General features: G+C 37.6%; 1 protein-coding gene across 3 annotated transcripts in view; it reads left to right on the forward strand.

The window, feature by feature from the left end:
- AFG1L (AFG1 like ATPase) overlaps positions 1–18,246 on the forward strand; it is a 244,257-nt gene that overhangs the window by 62,480 nt on the left and 163,531 nt on the right. For 2 of the 3 annotated variants that reach the window (XM_049896561.1, XM_049896642.1), the window contains exon 3: positions 237–288. The exons of the other annotated variant lie outside the window; for it this stretch is intronic. In XM_049896561.1, coding sequence (XP_049752518.1) covers positions 237–288 — 52 coding nt within the window. The remainder of the gene's footprint in view (positions 1–236; positions 289–18,246) is intronic. 3 annotated transcript variants of the gene reach the window in all.

The following is an 18,246-nucleotide window of genomic DNA, read 5'->3' on the forward strand; positions in this document are numbered from 1 at the left end:
GTAAACTCAGGTAGTGTGAGTTCATAGCCCTTGCTCTGGGCTATTATGCTCATGGCTTTCTTTATTAAAGTTGGGCTTCAAAGTCTTTTACATAAATTTTTAAAATTTAAATGATTACTTATTAAGTATAATAGCCCATCTTAGTCTTGTATGTAGCACAGTTAAGAACGCTGTATATATGATTATATTTAAATTATTTCCATATTAGCAATTTATAATTTGTTCTTAATTTGCAGCTTTTTTCAAGGAGGAAACCTCCGAGGGGCCTGTATGTTTATGGAGATGTTGGTAAGTATGTTAAAATAAGTTTTGACTGCCCCAGACAGAAGTTCTCTCAGCCTTCTCTCAGTGACATAACATCCATTTCCATGCCTCAGTCCCATACTACCAAGGGAGCAGGATGGGGCAGGGTACAGTCAGGGGGAGAAGAAAAGGAGGGAGAATGGCAGTTATCTCAGGCCTCACTTCTACTTCTCATAGGATGTAGAGCCCCTGGTGACACAGTGGTTAAGAGCTACAGCTGCTAACCAAAAGGCTGGCAGTTTGAATCCCCCACCTGCTCCTTGGAAACCCTATAGGGCAGTTCTACTCTGTCCTGCAGGGTTGCTGTGAGTTGGAATCAACTCGATGGCAATGGTTTTTTTTTTTTTTCAGGATGTGATGTAGATTTAGTTAGCATGTTAGGGTGCAAGCATTATTTATTTTATAAAATAAGCTGACCTCAGAGAAGGAAATCATCTCTAGATAGGTTATTAGATAAATCAGAATCTCATTAATCAGTGTTGTTTGACTCAGCTTAATATTTTTTAAAACACAAGATGTTCTTTTTTACTTTTAATTTCTACTAATATTTTTGTTCATAGCATAAGCACTTATGCTCAATTTGTTATCTTAAATGTAGTTATTAGTAGAGACTCTTTATCTCATAAGTGGTAACATTTCCTTAGTTTCCTAGGTATAGGTATAGAGATTAGATATAAACACCTGTATTTTTTGGAAACTTTCTAAACTGTCATTTATTTTCTAGATTTTCCTAGCCAGTTAATGTCTTACTTCTTATCTGACCTCATTTCTGCTGAAATTGTCTGCTTTCTGGGTTCCATTTCCTTAAAAAAAAATTCTTTTTTTCCTCATCCTAAGCCTCTCCTTGGTCACCCACGTTCACTGGTATTATGAAAGTGGCTTCCGCTTTACTTGGCCTTGTTGTCTTCTTGCTTGTCAATCATTTCTTTTATCGACATACTCAAACTCACGTTCATGCCATGGCTCACATTTATATGTAAGACATCAGTTTTACCTAGACTAGTAAATAAGCTCCAGGATCTCCTATAGCCTTAACAAATTATGTTATGAGAGGATGGTGGCAGGGGTTGTTTTCCAGTAAAAGTTTTAGGACAAGAGAAAGAAAAAAGGGGGGGTTGAATAAGTGGTTATAGTACCATAAAGATAAAACTATTTGTCTCTATCTCCTCTTTCTGTCTTAATTTTATTGATTTAACTAATTAATAGAAAAAGTATTGTTCAGTTCACAAAAGTGAATTCAGGTTCTTAAAATGTCTGTTCAACTCCTTTGCCTAGGTTTTGATTGGGTTGTGTTTTTGTTGTTAAATTTTAGGTGTTCTTTACATATTCTGGATATTAAACCCTTATCAGATAAAAGGTTTTAACAGTACATTTTAAAAACGTGAAAGATGCTCAACTGTATCTTTTTTCTTGGTTCATTGATAAACTGGTATTTTTGATACCCATATATACTTCTTATCAAGAAAGCAATTTATACCAGGTGCTTACCTTGGTCAATTTTACGTATCTGCACCTTTGGGGTCTGCTCACAGATCTCATCCTGATGTTGGCTCTCATTCTTTGCCTCCTGGGAACGTTTACTTCCTGTACCACCACTTTCATGTTTAGTCATTGCTAAAATCAGCACCTTTGTTTCTCCTGTTACCTTAACCACTTAACCATAAATGGAGATGATTAGCAAAGCATAACTGCTTCCACTTCTGCAAAGGGACTTAAAAACAAAACCAAAAAACCTATGAAAATTGTTGGATTTTAGTTTGGAAAATACAGACATATTCTAACTAATTGAAGGGAGGTGCAATAAAAGTAATTCATCAGAATGTTTGAAAGAATTAGAAAAGATGTGATAACATGGATGTTCACCTCAGCTGGGTGTGTGGCAAACTTTGGTTAGAAATGTCTTTATAATTCAGAGGGGGGAAGAGAAAGGAATTCTGAAGTAAGAGGTGAGATGAACATTTTGGTGAATATAATCAGTTTAGTTTATTGTCATGGATTGAATTGTGTGCCCCCAAAATATCTGTGAACTTAGCTGGGCTATGAGTCCCAGTACTGTGTGATTTTCCACCATTTTATGTGATTTCCCTATATGTTATAAATCCTATCACTATGATGAAATAAGACGGATTACTGGCAGTTATATTAATGAGATATATAAGATTAGGTAGTGTCTTAAGCCAGTCTCTTTGAGATATAAAAGAGAGAAGTGAGCAGAGAGACAGCAGGACTTCATACCACCAAGAAAGCAGTGCGAGGAGCAGTGCATGTCCTTTGGACCTGAGGTTCCTGTGCTGAGATGCTCCCAGACCAAGGGAAGACAGATGACAAGTACCTTCCTCCAGAGCTGACAGAGAGAGAAAGCCTTTGCCTGGAGCCAGCGCCCTGAGTTCAGACTTCTAGCCTACTAGACTGTGAGAGAATAAACCTCTCTTCGTGAAAGCCATCCACTTGTGGTATTTCTGTTAAAGCAGCACTAGATGACCAAGACAGGTGTTAAATTTTTTTTTTAATTGTTTTATCATGGTAAAAATATATATAACAAGCATTTGCCAGTTCAACACTTTTTATAGGTACAATTCAGTGGCATTGATTATGTTCATCCTGTTGTTCAACCATCACCACTGTTCATTTCCAAATTATTCCACCACCATTAACAGAATTCAGTGGCCTTTTAGCAGTGTCTCCTCCTTTCCCTCTTCTTCTCACCCCTGGTAAAAAAAAAAAGTAACCACTAATAAATCTTGGTCTTTTAACATTTGCCTATTCTAGATATTTCATATAAGTGAGATCATACAATATTTGCCCTTTTGTGACTAACTTATTTTACTTAGCATATTTTCAGGGTTCATTTATGTTGTGGCATGTGTCAGGACTTCGTTTCTCATTACGGCTGAGTAATATTCCATTGTGTTCATGTACCACATTATGTTTATCCATTCATCTGTTGATGGACATTTAGGTATTTTCTGTCTTTTGGCTATTGTAATAGTGCTGTAATGAACATCGATGCACAAATGTCTGTTTGTGTTCCTGCTTTCAATTCTTTAAGATATGTACTTCGGATTGGGATTGCTGGGTTATATGGTAGTTCTATTTTTACTTTTTTTGAGGAACTGCCAAACTTTTCCATGGTGGCTTCACCATTTTACAATTCTACCAGCAATGGATGAGAGTTCCAATTTCTCCACGTCCTTGGAAACACTTGCTCTGTTTTTTTCTTTTTTTATGGTGGAAATATACCCAACAAAACATAAAACATGCAGCAATTAAAGAACTTCTATTCAGTGACATTGATTGCATTTCTCAAGTTGTACAATTATTCTCACTATCTTTTTCCGAATTATCTCACCACCAGAAATATGCATTCAGTGTACCCTAAGCAAAAACTCCCTCTTTCCTCCTCCTTCCCGCCCCTGAAGCATTACCTGTATATTGTCTTCTAAGAGTTTTATAGTTTTAATTCTTACATTTAGGTCCTTGATCCATTTTGAGATGATTTTTGTATATGGTGTGAGGTATGAATCCAGCTTCATTCTTCTGCACGTGGAAATCCAGTTGTGTCAGATCATTTATTTATTTTTATTTTCCTTCAAATATTTTGGTGCCAAGTGTTTTATCTTCAATCTCACTAATTCTGACTTCTAGTTCCCCAGTTCTGCACCTCTGACTTTCTATTGAGTTGTCTAAATTTTATTGTTTATCTTCTGGATTTCTGATTGCTGTCTCTGTATGGATTCTTGCAGCCTATTTTTTATTATGCTCTTGAATAACCTTCTTAATTTCCTCGACTGCTTTATCTTTGTGTTCCTTGGCTTGTTCTGCATTTTGCCTGAGCTCCTTCCTGATCTCTTGAAGAGTTCTGTATATTAATCTTTTGTATTCTACCTCTGGTAATTCCAGGAATATCTCTTTGTCTGGAAGATTCCTTGATTCTTTGTTTTGGGAGCTTGTTGAAGCGATCATGGTCTGCTTCTTTATGTGATTTGATATTGACTGTTGTCTCTGAGCCATCTCTGAGTTATTGTATTAATTTATTTTATGTTTGCTTACCGTGTCCTACCTTCTTTCTTTGTTTTGTTTTGATATGACTAAATAGGCTGCTTGAGGGAGCTAGCTTGATTATTTGCGCCTTTGAATCTCTTCCATGTTGTTTGATAAATTTATTCCTAAATGTTTTATGTTTTTTGGTGATATTGTAAATGTTTCTTTTAAAAATTTATTTTCCAACTGATTAGTTCTAGTATATAGAAATGTAATTGATTTTTTTGTTGCTTTTGTATACTTGCTAAATTCAATTATTAGCTCTAGTAGTCATTTGGTAGATTATCTAGAATTTTCTGTATATATAATCCTGTTTGTTACTTCTTCCTTTTCAATTTGTTTGCCTTTTATTTCTTTTTCTTATTGTACTAGCAAGGACCTCCAGTACAATGTTCAATAGAAGTAGTGAGGTGGAAATTATTTCCCTTCCTAATTTTAGGGGAGACGTGTTTAGTCTTCCACTAGTAAATGTAATATTAACTGTAAGTCTTTAATTTTATCTTTATTTATTTACTTCTTTTGTATATGCCTTTTATCAGGTTGAGAAAGTTTGCTTCATTTCCTAGTTTGCCGAGTTTTTATTACGAATGTGTGTTGAATTTTTTCAAAATTTAAAAAAATATCATGATGATCATAGGGCTTTTCTCCTTTATTCTCTTAATATGCTAAAGTATGTTGATTTTTGAACATTAAGCCAATCTTGCATTTCTCACATAAACCTCTGTGGGGCTTACAATTAACTTTACCCAAAGAATTTTTAGTCTTTGTTCTTGATTCCTGAAAGATAACCTCTAAAACCTTAGAATTTCCCCAGCGATTGAAGTGTCTTTGATGAGAAATTCATTAAACGGAATGGAATGCTAATGGGTGACTCTTGGGTGAGGGCTGGCTAAACCAAAAAGACCCACCTCATGATATTGGCCTGGTGATGTCAGCCTGACCTCAGGGGAGGGGAGTTGGGAGTGAAGTTCTACCATATGTGATGATTCAATAGATCTTGCCTGTGTAATGTTGTTGCTAGGTGCTGTTGTGTTGGTTCAGACTCATGGTGACCCTGTGTACAACAGAACAAAACACTGCCTGGCCCTGCGCCATCCTCACAGTCGTTGTTATGCTTGAGCCCATTATTGAAGCCACTGTGTCAGTCCATCTTGTTTAGGATCTTCCTCTTTTTCACTGACCCTCTACTTTACCAGGCATGATGTCCTTCTCCAGGAACTGGCTCCTCCTGATAACATGTCCAAAGTATGTGAGAAGAAGTCTCGCCATTCTTGCTTCTAAGGAGCTTTCTGGCTGTACTTCTTCCTAAGGTAGATTTGTTCCGTGGCCTATTCAGTATTCTTCTCCAGCAGCATAATTGAAATACATCAATTCTTCTTTGGTCTTCCTTACTCATTGTCCAGCTATTGAATGCAAAGGAGGCTATTGAAAATACCATGGCTTGGGTCAGGGACGCCTTAGTTCTTAAAGTGACATCTTTGCTTTTTAATACTTTAAAGAGGTCTTTTGCAGCCGATTTGCCCAATGCAATATGTTGTTTGATTTCTTGACTGCTGTTTCCATGGGCATTGTTTGTGGATCCAAATAAAATGAAATCCTTGACAACTTCAATATTTTCTGTTTATTGTGATGTTCTTTATTGATGCAGTTGTGAGGATTTTTGTTTTCTTTATGCTCAGATGTAATTCATACTGAAGGCTGTAGGCCTTGATCTTCATCAGTAAGTGTTTCAAGTCCTCTTCACTTTCAGCAAGCATGATTGTGTGTGTCATCTGCATACTGCACATTGTTAGGCTTCCTCCAGTTCTGATGGTACATTCTTCTTCCAGATTCTGTGGTTATCTGTTCAGCATACAGATTGACTCAAAAATTTGCTCTTGAATGTAAAGTAGCTAAAGCAAATGGAAAAAATGAAGTAAAAGAGCTGAAGAGAAGATTTTAAAGAGGAACTTGAGAAGACAAAGTATTATAATGAAATGTGCAAAGACTTGGCATTACAAAACCAAAAGGGAAGAACACACTCGGCATTACTCAAGCTGAAAGAACTGAAGAAAAAAATCAAGCCTTGAGTTGCAATATTGAAGGATTCTATGGGCAAAATATTGAAGAATGCAGAAAGCATCAAAAGAAGATGGAAGGAATACAGAGTCACTGTACCAAAAAGAATTGGTTGATGTTCAACCATTTCAGGAGGTAGCATATAATCAATAACTGATGGTATTAAAGGACAATGTCCAATCTGCACTGAAGGCATTGGTGAAAAACAAGGCTTCAGGAACTGACAGAATAGCAATTGAGATGTTTCAACAAATAGGTGCAACACTGGAAGAGCTCACTTGCCTGTGCCAAGAAATTTGGAACACAGCTACCTGGCCAGTTGACTAGAAGAGATCCATATTTGTGTCCATTCCAAAGAAAGGTGATCCAGCAGGATGTGGAATTATCAAAAAATATCACATGCAGGTAAAATTTTGCTGAAGATAATTAAAAAATGGTTGCAGCAGTACATTGACAGGGAACTGCCAGAAATTCAAGCTGGATTCAGAAGAGGATGTGGAATAAGGGATATCATGGCAGATCTCAGATGGATCTTGGCTGAAAGCAGAGAATACCAGAAAGATGTTCACCTGTGTTTTATTGACTATGCAAAGGCATTGAACTCTGTGGATCATAGCAAATTATGGATAACATTATGAAGGATGGGAATTCCAGAACACTTAATTGTGCTCTTGCAGAACCTGTACATAGACCAAGAGGTGGTCGTTGGAACAGAACAGGAGATATACTGCATGATTTAAAATCAGGAAAGGTGTGTGTCAGGGTTGTATTCTTTCACCAAACTTATTCAGTCTGTATGCTGAACTATGTAGTGAGATCCCCAAATAAAAGCTCTGGGCACTGAATCTCAGTGTGGTGATAGACATCTATGTTTGTGGGACAGTAGTTTATCTTTTGAGACATGGAAGCTCTATGTTCATAACCCTTCTAGGCCTTGTGCTATACATCTCTTCATTTGTATCCTTTTTGCTATGATCAATCTGTAAGTCTAAGTATAGTACTTTCCTGAGTCTTTTCAGTCATTCTTGCAAATGATCTAACATGAGAGAATTGTGGGAACCAGCAGGTCAGTAGCGAGGGTGATTGTGGGTTCCTCCAAGGCTATGTCTGGCATCTGGAGGGGGGTAGTGGAAAACCTCTTAATTTGTGGCCAGCAGGTCAGAAGTAAGGGGAGGCCTGAGGATCCCTAAGCTTGTGAAGTTTGGGGTAGACTTGGCAGTCTGAAGGACTTGAGAGCTCTGACCTAGCTCTGGTGGTTAGGGTCAGAGGAAGGGAAGTATTCCATTTACAGTTGGTGCCAGAACAGAGGTGAATGGCATTGAATTGGAATAGTCTGATTTAATTTAGCCTCATTCGGTACTGATGGCTTTATCCCTTTTTGTGTATTGCTGGCCTCATAACATGAATTTGGAAGTGTTCCCATCTCCTCTATTTTCTGAAAAGTTTGTGTAAGATTGGTGTTATTTAGTTCTAATGTATTTGATAGTTTTGACCAGCAAAGCCATTTGGTCTTATATTTTCTTTATAGGAAGATTATTAATCATGAATTAAATTTCTTTAATAAGTATGTATTTAGATTTTTAATTTCATTTTATGCCAGTTTTGGTAATTTGTGTCTTTCAAGTAATTTGCCCCTTTCTTCTACGTTGCCAAATTTATTGACAGAATGTTGTTTCTAATGATTTCTTACTATCCTTTTAATGTCTGTAGGAACTATAGTGATACACTTTCTCTCATTCCTGATGTTGGTAATTTGTGTTTTCTTTTTTCTTGGTTAGTTTAGCTAGGGTTTTATCAATTATTGTTTTTTATCTTTTCAAAGAACCAGTTTAATTTTCTTGATTTTCTCTATTGTTCATTTCATTTTTATTCTATTGATTTTTGCTCTTTATTATTTTCTGCTTTTTACTTACTTTAAGTTTCATTTCCTCTGTTTTTTCTCATGTCTTAAGGTGGCAACTTAAGTAATTGATTGAAAAACTTTTTTCTTTTCTTTTTTTTTTTTTATTGTGCTTTAGAGGAAGGTTTATGGAGCAAATTAGTTTCTCATTAAACAATTAATACACATGTTGTTTTGTGACATTGGTTGCCAACCCCACAGTGTGTTAGCACTTTCCCCTTCTCGACCTTGGGTTCCCATTATCAGCTTTCCTGTCCCCTCTTGCCTTCTTGTCCTTGCCCCTGGGCTAGTATGCCTCTTTACTCTTCTTTTGTTTTATGGGCCTGTCTAATCTTTGGCTGAATGGTGAACCTCAGGAGTGACTTCAGTACTGAATTAAAAGGGTGCCTGGGGGCCATACTCTTGGGGTTTCTTCAGTCTCTGTTAGACCAGTAAGCCTGGTCTTCTTTTTTGTGAGTTGGAATCTTATTCAATATTTATCTCCAGCTGTGTCTGAGACCTTCTATTATGATCCCTGTCAGAGCAGCTGGTGGTGGTACCTGGGTACCATTTAGTTGTGCTAGACTCAGCCTGGTGGAGGCTGTGGTAGTTGTGGTCCATTAGTCCTTTGGACTAATCTTTCCCTTGTATCTTTGGTTTTCTTCATTCTGCCTTGCTCCAGATGGGGGAGTGGGACCAGCGGAGTATCTTAGATGGCTACTCACAAGCTTTTCAGGCCCCAGAAAACTTTCTTATCTTCTAAAATGCATGCATTTAAAGACATAAATTTCTCTCTAAGCACTGTTTTGGTGGCATTCATCACATTTTGATATGTTGTATTTTTATTATCGAGTTCAAAATATTTTCTGATTCTCTCATAATTTTGTAATTACCCTATGCGTTACTTAAAAAGCATGTTGTTTAATTTCCAAGTACTTAGAGATTTTCTAGATATCTGTTGATCTCTAATTTATTCTGGTATGGTCAGAGAACATTCTCTATGTGATTTAAATCCTTTTATATTTATGGGAGACTTGTTTTATGGCTCTGCATGTGCCCTATCCTGTTAAATCTCTTACATATGCTTGGAAAGAGTATGTAATCTGTCTTGCAGTGTGTAATGTTTTATGAATGTCAATTATGTCAAGTTACTTGATTGTATTGTAGCAATCTTCTATATTCTTACTGATTTTCTGTTTATTTATTTTATGTTACTGAGAAAGAAGTGTTGAAATGTTCCCACTTAATTGTGGATTTATCTTTCTTCTTTTAGTTTTATTACTTTTGTTATTAGTTTCTCTTAGTTTTATTTATTTATTTATTTAACTTTTATTGAGCTTCAAGTGAACGTTTACAAATCAAGTCAGACGGTCACATATAAGCTTATATGCACCTTACTCCGTACTCCCACTTGCTCTCCCCCTAATGAGTCAGCCCTTCCAGTCTCTCCTTTTGTGACAATTTTGCCAGCTTCCAACTCTCTCTATCCTCCCATCCCCCCTCCAGACAGGAGATGCCAACACAGTCTCAAGTGTCCACTTGATATAATTAGCTCACTCTTCATCAGCATCTCTCTCCTACCCACTGTCCAGTCCCTTTCATGTCTGATGAGTTGTCTTCGGGGATGGTTCCTGTCCTGTGCCAACAGAAGGTTTGGGGACCATGACTGCCGGGATTCCTCTAGTCTCAGTCTGACCATTAAGTCTGGTCTTTTTATGAGAATTTGGGGTCTGCATCCCACTGATCTCCTGCTCCCTCAGGGGTTCTCTATTGTGCTCCCTGTCAGGGCAGTCATCGATTGTGGCCAGGCACCAACTAGTTTTACTGGTCTCAGGATGATGTAGGTCTCTAGTTCATGTGGCCCTTTCTGTCTCTTGGGCTCTTAGTTGTTGTGTGACCTTGGTGTTCTTCATTCTCCTTTGCTCCAGGTGGATTGAGACCAATTGATGCATCTTAGATGGCCGCTTGTTAGCATTTAAGACCCCAGATGCCACATTTCAAAGTGGGATGCAGAATGTTTTCATAATAGAATTATTTTGCCAATTGACTTAGAAGCCTCCTTAAACCATGGTCCCCAAGCCCCCGCCATTGCTCCGCTGACCTTTGAGTTTTATTTTTATTAGTTTTGGCTTCATATGCATTGAACACTAGTGACCGAAAACCAGACGAGTTGTGGAATGACGTCGAGGACATCATACATGAGGAAAGCAAAAGGTCATTGAAAAGACAGCAAAGAAAGAAAGAAAGAAAAGACCAAGATGGATGTCAGAGGAGACTCTGAAACTTGCTCTTGAGCATCGAGCAGCTAAAGCAAAAGGAAGAATTGATGAAGTAAAAGAACTGAACAGAAGATTTCAAAGGGCCCCTCGAGAAGACAAAGTATTTTAATGACATGTGCAAAGAGCTGGAGATGGAAAACCAAAAGGGAAGAACACGATCAGCGTTTTTCAAGCTGAAAGAATTGAAGGAAAAATTCAAGCCTCGAGTTGCAATAGCGAAGGATTGAAAATATTAAACAACGCAGGAAGCATCAAAAGAAGATGGAAGGAATTCACAGAGCCATTATATCAAAAAGAATTAGTCGATGTTCAACCATTTCAAGAGGTAGCATATGATCAGGAACCGATGGTACTGAAGGAAGAAGTCCAAGCTGCTCTGAAGGCATTGGCGAAAAACCAGGCTCCAGGAGTTAATGGAATATCAATTGAGATGTTTCAACAAACAGAAACAGTGCTGGAGGTGGTCACTCATCTATGCCACAAGATATGGAAGACGGCTTCCTGGCCAACTGCCTGGAAGAGATCCATATTTATGCCTATTCCTAAGAAAGGTGATCCAACCAAATGTGGAAATTATAGAACAATATCATTAAAACCACAGTCAAGCAATATTTTGCTGAAGATCATTCAAAAAAAGGCTGCAGCAGTATATTGACAGGGAACTGCCGAAATTCAGGCCAGTTTCAGAAGAGGATGTGGAACCAGGGATATCATTGCTGATGTCAAATGCATCCTGGCTGAAAGCAGAGAATACCAGAAGGATGTTTACCTGTGTTTTATTGACTATGCAAAGGCATTTGACTGTGTGGATCATAACAATTTATGGATAACAGTGCGAAGAATGGGAATTCCAGAACACTTAATTGTGCTCATGAGGAACCTTTACATAGATCAAAAGGCAGTTATTTGGATAGAACAAGAGGATACTGATTGGTTTAAAGTCAGGAAAGGTGTGCGTCAGGGTTGTATTCTTTCACCATACCTATTTGATCTCTATGCTGAGCAAATAATCCGAGAAAGTGGACTATAGGAAGAAGAGCAGGGCATTAGGATTGGAAGGAGACTCATTAACAACCTACATTATGCAGATGACACAAGGTTGCTGCTGAAAGTGAAAAGGACTTGAAGCATTTACTTATGAAGATCAAAGACCACAGCCTTCAGTGTGGCTTGAACGTTAACATAAAGAAAACAAAAATCCTCACAACTGGACCAATGAGCAACATCATGATAAATGGAGAAAAGATGGAAGTTGTCAAGGATTTCATTTTACTTGGATCCACAATCAACAGCCATGGAAGCAGCAGTCAAGAAATCAAAAGATGCATTGCACTGGGCAAATCTGCTGCTGCTGCTGCTGCAAAAAAAGGACCCCTTTAAAGTGTCGAAGAGCAAAATGTCACCTTGAAGACTAAGGTGTGCCTGACCCAAGCCATGGTATTTTCAATCGCATCATATGCATTTGAAAGCTGGACAATGAATAAGGAAGACCGAAGAAGAATTGATGCCTTCGAATTGTGGTGTTGGGGAAGAATATTGAATATACCATGGACTGCCAGAGGAATGAACAAATCTGTCTTGAAGAAGTACAACTAGAATGCTCCTTAGAAGCAAAGATGGGGAGACTGTGTCTTACATACTTTGGACATGTTGTCAGGAGGGATCAGTCCCTGGAGAAAGACATCATGCTTGGCAAAGTACCGGGTCAGCGGAAAAGAGGAAGACCCTCAATGAGGTAGATTGACACAGTGGCTGCAACAGTGAGCTCAAGCATAACAACGATTGTAAGGGTGGCGCAGAACTGGGTAGTGTTTCGTTCTGTTGTGCATAGGGTCGCTATGAGTTGGAACCGACTTGAGGGCGCCTAACAACAACAACATGCTTTGAATCTCTGTTAGCAGTTATATACATGTCTTCCTGATGAATGAATCATCTAATAATTATGAAATAGCTTTCTTTATCTTTAGTAACATTCTTTGTCCTGAAATCTAGTTTGCCTTATATTAACATAATCATTCCACCTTTCTTGTGATTAGTGTTTGCATGTTGTATCTGTTTTCATCCTACTACTTTTAACCTGTGTGGGTTTCTTGTAGACAGTATATAGTTAGCTCTTACTTTTTTATGCTTTCCATCTCAGCCTTCTAATTGGATGTTTTGGTCCATTTGAACTTATCAATATGGTTGGATTTAAGTCTACCATCTTTTTATTTGTTTTCTGTTCGTCCTTTCTTTGTCCAGTTTTCTTTTTCTTTTGAGTGTTTTTTAGTATTCCACTTTATTTCTGCTGTTGGCTTATTAGCTGTACCTCTTTGTTTTATCCTTTTAGTGGTTGCTCTAAATTTTAAAATATGCCTTTTTAATATATCACAGTCTTCTTTTAAGTTATATTATGTAAGAACCTTACAACAGTATTCTTCTATTCCCCTTACCTTTCCTTTTGTGCCATTATTGTCATAGGTTTTGCTCCTATGTAGATTTTGAACTCCACTATATATATTTTTAAATAATTTTTATTTTGGTTTAAGTGAAAGTTTACAAATCAAGTCAGTCTCTCACATATAAACTTATATACACCTTAGTACATACTCCCACTTACTCTCCCCCTAATGAGTCAGCCAGCTCCCTCCTTCCAGTCTCTCCTTTCATGACTGTTTTGCCAGTTTCTAACCCCCTCTACCCTCCCCACTCCTCTCCACACAGGAGATGCCAACATAGTCTCAAGTGTCCACCTGATGCAAGTAGCTCACTCCTCATCAGTATCTCTCTCCAACCCATTGTGCAGTCCAATCCATGTCTGCTGAGTTGGCTTTGGAAATGATTCCTGTCTTGGGCCAACAGAAGGTTTGGGGATCATGACCACTGGGATTCTTCTAGTCTTAGTAAGACCATTAAGTCTGGTCTTTTTATGAGAATTTGGGGTCTGGATCCCACTGTTCTCCTGCTCCCTCAGGGGTTCTCTGTTGTGCTCCTTGTCAGGGCAGTCATTGGTTGTGGCCGAGCACCATCTAGTTCTTCTGGTCTCAGGATGATGTAGTCTCTAGTTCATGTGGCCTTTTCTGTCTCTTGAGCTCGTGATTACCTTGTGTCCTTGGTGTTCTTCATTCTCCTTTGGTCCAGGTGGGTTGAGACCAAATGATGCATCTTAGGTGGCAGCTTGCTAGCGTTTCAGACCTCAGAGGCTGCTCTCCAACGTGGGATGCAGAATGTTTTCTTAATAGATTTTATTATGCCAATTGATTTAGATGTCCCCTGGAACCATGGTCCCCAAAGCCCCGCCCGTGCTGTGCTAGCCTTCGAAGCATTCAGTTTATTCAGGAAACTTCTTTGCTTTTGGTTTAGTCCAATTGTGCTGACCTCGCCTGTATTGTGTGTTGTCTTTCCAGTCACCTAAAGTAGTTCTTATCTACTATCTAATTAGTGAATACCCCTCTCCTACCCTCCCTCCCTCTCCCTCTCGTAACCATCAAAGAATATTTTTTTCTATATTTAAACTGTTTGTTGAGTTCTTATAATAGTGGTCTTCTACAATATTTGTCCTTTTAAAACTGATTAATTTCAGTCAGCATAATGCTTTCCAGATACCTCCATGTTATGAAATGTTTCACAGATTCATCGCTGTTCTCTATTGATGGGTAACATTCCATTGTGTGAATATACCATAATTTATTCATCATTTACCTGTTGATGGGCACCTTGGTTGCTTCCATCTTTTTGCTGTTGTAAACAGTGCTGCAATGAACATGGGTGTGCATGTATCTGTTGGTGTAAAGGGTCTTATCTCTCTAGGTTATATTCCAAAGAGTGGGATTGCTGGATTGTATGGTAGCTCTATTTCTAGCTTTTTATGGAAGTGCCAAATCGATTTCCAAAGTGGTTGTACCATTTGACATTCCCACCAGCAGTGTATAAGTAGTCCAGTCTCTCCACAGCCTCTCCAACATTTATTCTTTTGTGTTTTTTGGATTAATGCCAACCTTGTTGGAGTGAGATGAAATCTCATTGTAGATTTGTTTTGCATTTCTCTCATGGCTAATGATCGTGAGCATTTCCTCATGTATCTGTTAGCTACCTGAATGTCTTCTTTAGTGGAGTGTCTGTTCATATCCTTTGCCCATTTTTTAATTGGGTTGTTTGTCTTTTTGTAGTTGAGTTTTTGCAGTGTCATGTAGATTTTAGAGATCAGGTGCTGACTGGAAATGTCATAGCTAAAAACTTTTTCCCAGTCTGTAGGTGTCTTTTTACTCTTTTGGTGAAGTCTTTGGATAAGGATAGGTGTTTGATCTTTAGGAGCTCCCAGTTATCTAGTTTTTCTTCTGTGTTGTTAGTAACATTTTGTATACTGTTTATGCCATGTATTAGGGCTCCTAACGTTGTCCCTATTTTTTATTCCATGATCTTATTATTTTAGATTTTAGATTTAGGTCCTTCATCCATTTTGAGTTCGTTTTTGTGCATGGTGTGAGGTATGGGTCTTGTTTCATTTTTTTCTGGATGGATATCCAGTTATGCCAGCACCATTTATTAAAAAGATTGTCTTTTCCCCATTTAACTGATTTGGGGCCTTTGTCAAATATCAACTGCTCACATGTGGATGGATTTATGTCTGGATTCTCAGTTCTGTTCCATTGGTCTATGTATCTGTGGTTGTACCAGTACCAGGCTGTTTTGACTGCTCTGGCAGTGTAAGAGATTCTAAAATTAGGTAGAGTGAGGCCTACCACTTTGTTCTTCTTTTTCAGTAATGGTTTACTTATCCGGAGCCTCTTTCCCTTCCACATGATATTGGTGATTTGTTTCTCCATCTCATTAAAGAATGTCATTGGAATTTGGGTTGGAATTGCATTAAATATATAGATCGCTTTTGGTAGAATAGACGTTTTTATAATATTAAGTCTTCCTATCCACGAGAAAGGTATGTTTTTCCACCTAGGTAGGTCTCTTTTGGTTTCTTGCAAAAGTGTATTGTAGTTTTCTTTGTATAAGTCTTTTACATCTGCGGTAAGATTTATTCCTAAGTATTTTATCTTCTTGGGGGTACTGTAAGTGGTATTGATTTGGTGATTTCCTCTTGGATGTTCTTTTTGTTGTGTAGAGGAATCCAACTGATTTTTGTTTGTTTATCTTGTATCTTGATACTCTGCTGAGCTCTTCAATTAACACAGTATATTATTTTGTTGTTTTAAGTAGCCAATTGTCATCTCCAGAAATTAAAAAATGAGAAAATAAAATTTAAAAATTTAGCGTAAGTATTTAGCATTTCATGTATTCTTAATTTGTGTAGATCAGAGTTTCTATCTGGTGTCATTTTTTTTTCAACTTAAAGAACTTTCTTTCACATTGCTTTGTTACAGAGATTTGCTTTGGTAATGAATTCTTTCAGCCTTTATCTCAAAAAATGTCTTCACTTTCATTTTTTGAAAGTTATTTTTAGTATATATACAGAATTCTAGGATTTCGTCTGTTTTCTTACTTATTATATACTGTATATTGTAAATGTTAACTTGTTTAGGCCTTGGATTTAATTGTCCTTAAGTATGTTGAATTTTGTTTTGGTAGGGGGTTACGTTGCTTGCATGTCATCTTGATTTGTTCAAATTTAATTTAATTTTTCATAGAAGATTTTATCAAGATAATTGTAGATTCACGTGCAGTTATAAGAAATAATATAGAGTGATTCCTTTACCCAGATTCCTTTAATGGTAACGTTTCGCCAAATTTTGTTATAATATCACAATGAGATTATTGACATTAATGCAATCCATGAATCTTATTCATATTTCTGGAGTTTCTGTGCAAGAGTACAGATTTTTTTTTTTACTTTTTTACTGTCCTGTGTACTAATTTCTCTTGTACTCATTTGCGTGTGTATATTTAGTTCTGTGCAATTTTATCACCTGTAGGTTCTGCCACCACAGTGAAGATACCGAACAGTTTCATCGCCAGAAGCATCCCTTGTACTGCCTTTTTATAACCATACCTACTCTTCTCCTTTCATCCCCACCTCTAAGTCCGGGCATCCAATAATCTGTTGTCTGTTGCTAAAATTTTGCCATCTCAAAAATGTTATAAAATGGAGTCATACAGTATGCAACCTTTTGGGAATGGCTTTTTCACTCATTGTAATTGCCTGAAGATTCATTCAAGTTGTTGCATGTATCATTATCTCCAGAATTTTTTTTTTTCCAACGTCTTGGTCATCATTCTTTGCTACTAACCTCTTAGAATATCAGCCTACACACAAGTAGCCTAGTACTTAGCCAAAGACTCAAGAATACCCATATGTTGATTTCTGGAGCTCTTTTTTCACTGTGTAGCTTCCTACTGGCTGGCACACTGCCTTAAATATTTCAGCTGCCTTGTTGTTACCTGCCATAGAGTCAGAGTCAGCACTTGACTCATGACAATCCCATATACAACGAAATGCTGCCCGGTCTTGTGCCAACTCCACCATCGGTTGTAGATTGGATCATTGTGATCCATAGAGTTTTCAGGGGCTGATTTATGGAAGTAGATTGCCAGGCCTTTCTTTTTAGTCTGTCTTAGTCTGGAAGCTCCACTGAAACCTGTTAAGCATCATAGCTGCGTTACACTTCCGTTACTCTGATGTATCTTAACCCAACTCAGTTAACCCAACTCAGCCAGACCTGTGTGCTTTACCTGGAATTTTCCTTTCTGTGCTGTAATCTGAAAGGTGCCTCTAAGCAGAAAGCGGAAGTGATTGTGTGACTCATCTCTTTTTTCTCATTCTCTTAGGGATCAGAGTCTTGCATTGCCTTGTGTCCAATATCTGAAGCATTTGTTCATTAAAAGTCTGAATTGTATTTTCATATACAACCTGGCATTCAAATGGCATGGGCCCAAAGTCATTTCATGGAAGGGAGGACAACCCAACAAATAGTTCAGATCTTACTTCCTGAGCTGCTTTGAATTTTTAGTAATCAGTGGGCCCCGATAGGAAAATGTGGACTCTGTGGTGGGGTGGCCATGGAGGACGTAGGGAGGATGTGAGACAGGTACCAGTACATCCTGCCTTGGCCTGCCAGGAATGCCTGGGGTATGAAGTAAACTTGCCATTGCTCTCAAAGTTCTAGGCTTTCTGCAGAGGAAGAAGGATTTTTTTGCATGTGCATGTTCAATGCTGTGGCTGTTGGCTATTCGATTACTAATGCAATTATAGTGATTAAAAGTTTTAGAGGGTTGAAAATTAGATAATTTAATTAAGAGGGTTGGCTGTATCAGAATTTCTTCAAGTAGGCCTCTTTTGAAAGACATATTCTCAGATTTTAAAAATGGAAGTGTCATAATCGGCAATTCTGCAATTGTTATTTAATTCAGTAGTTATGGTAGATACTAATCTTTATTTTTCATCTTTCTTTTAATTTCCTTATTTTTCATTTTTGAATTTTCCCTTAGTGCCTAAGACAATTCCTTATTCATAGTATTGGTTCAATAAATATTTCTTTAATTAAGGTGTTTTGTTTATATTCCTATCTTGTAGACAAGAAGATGAAAGATAAATCATCTGTAAATCTTGCCAGTGTATGAACATAGTTCTCTGGGGAAGATAGTCCCTGTATTATCAGCTAAAAGTTGTATTTCCTAAAAACGGGATTTTAAGAGGAAAGAATAGTGTCAACATTTTATTTTTAGCTAGCTTAACATAAAAAGTAAACACCCCTTTCC

Source organism: Elephas maximus, chromosome 1 (genome assembly GCF_024166365.1).
Source record: "Elephas maximus indicus isolate mEleMax1 chromosome 1, mEleMax1 primary haplotype, whole genome shotgun sequence".
NCBI lineage: Eukaryota > Metazoa > Chordata > Mammalia > Proboscidea > Elephantidae > Elephas > Elephas maximus.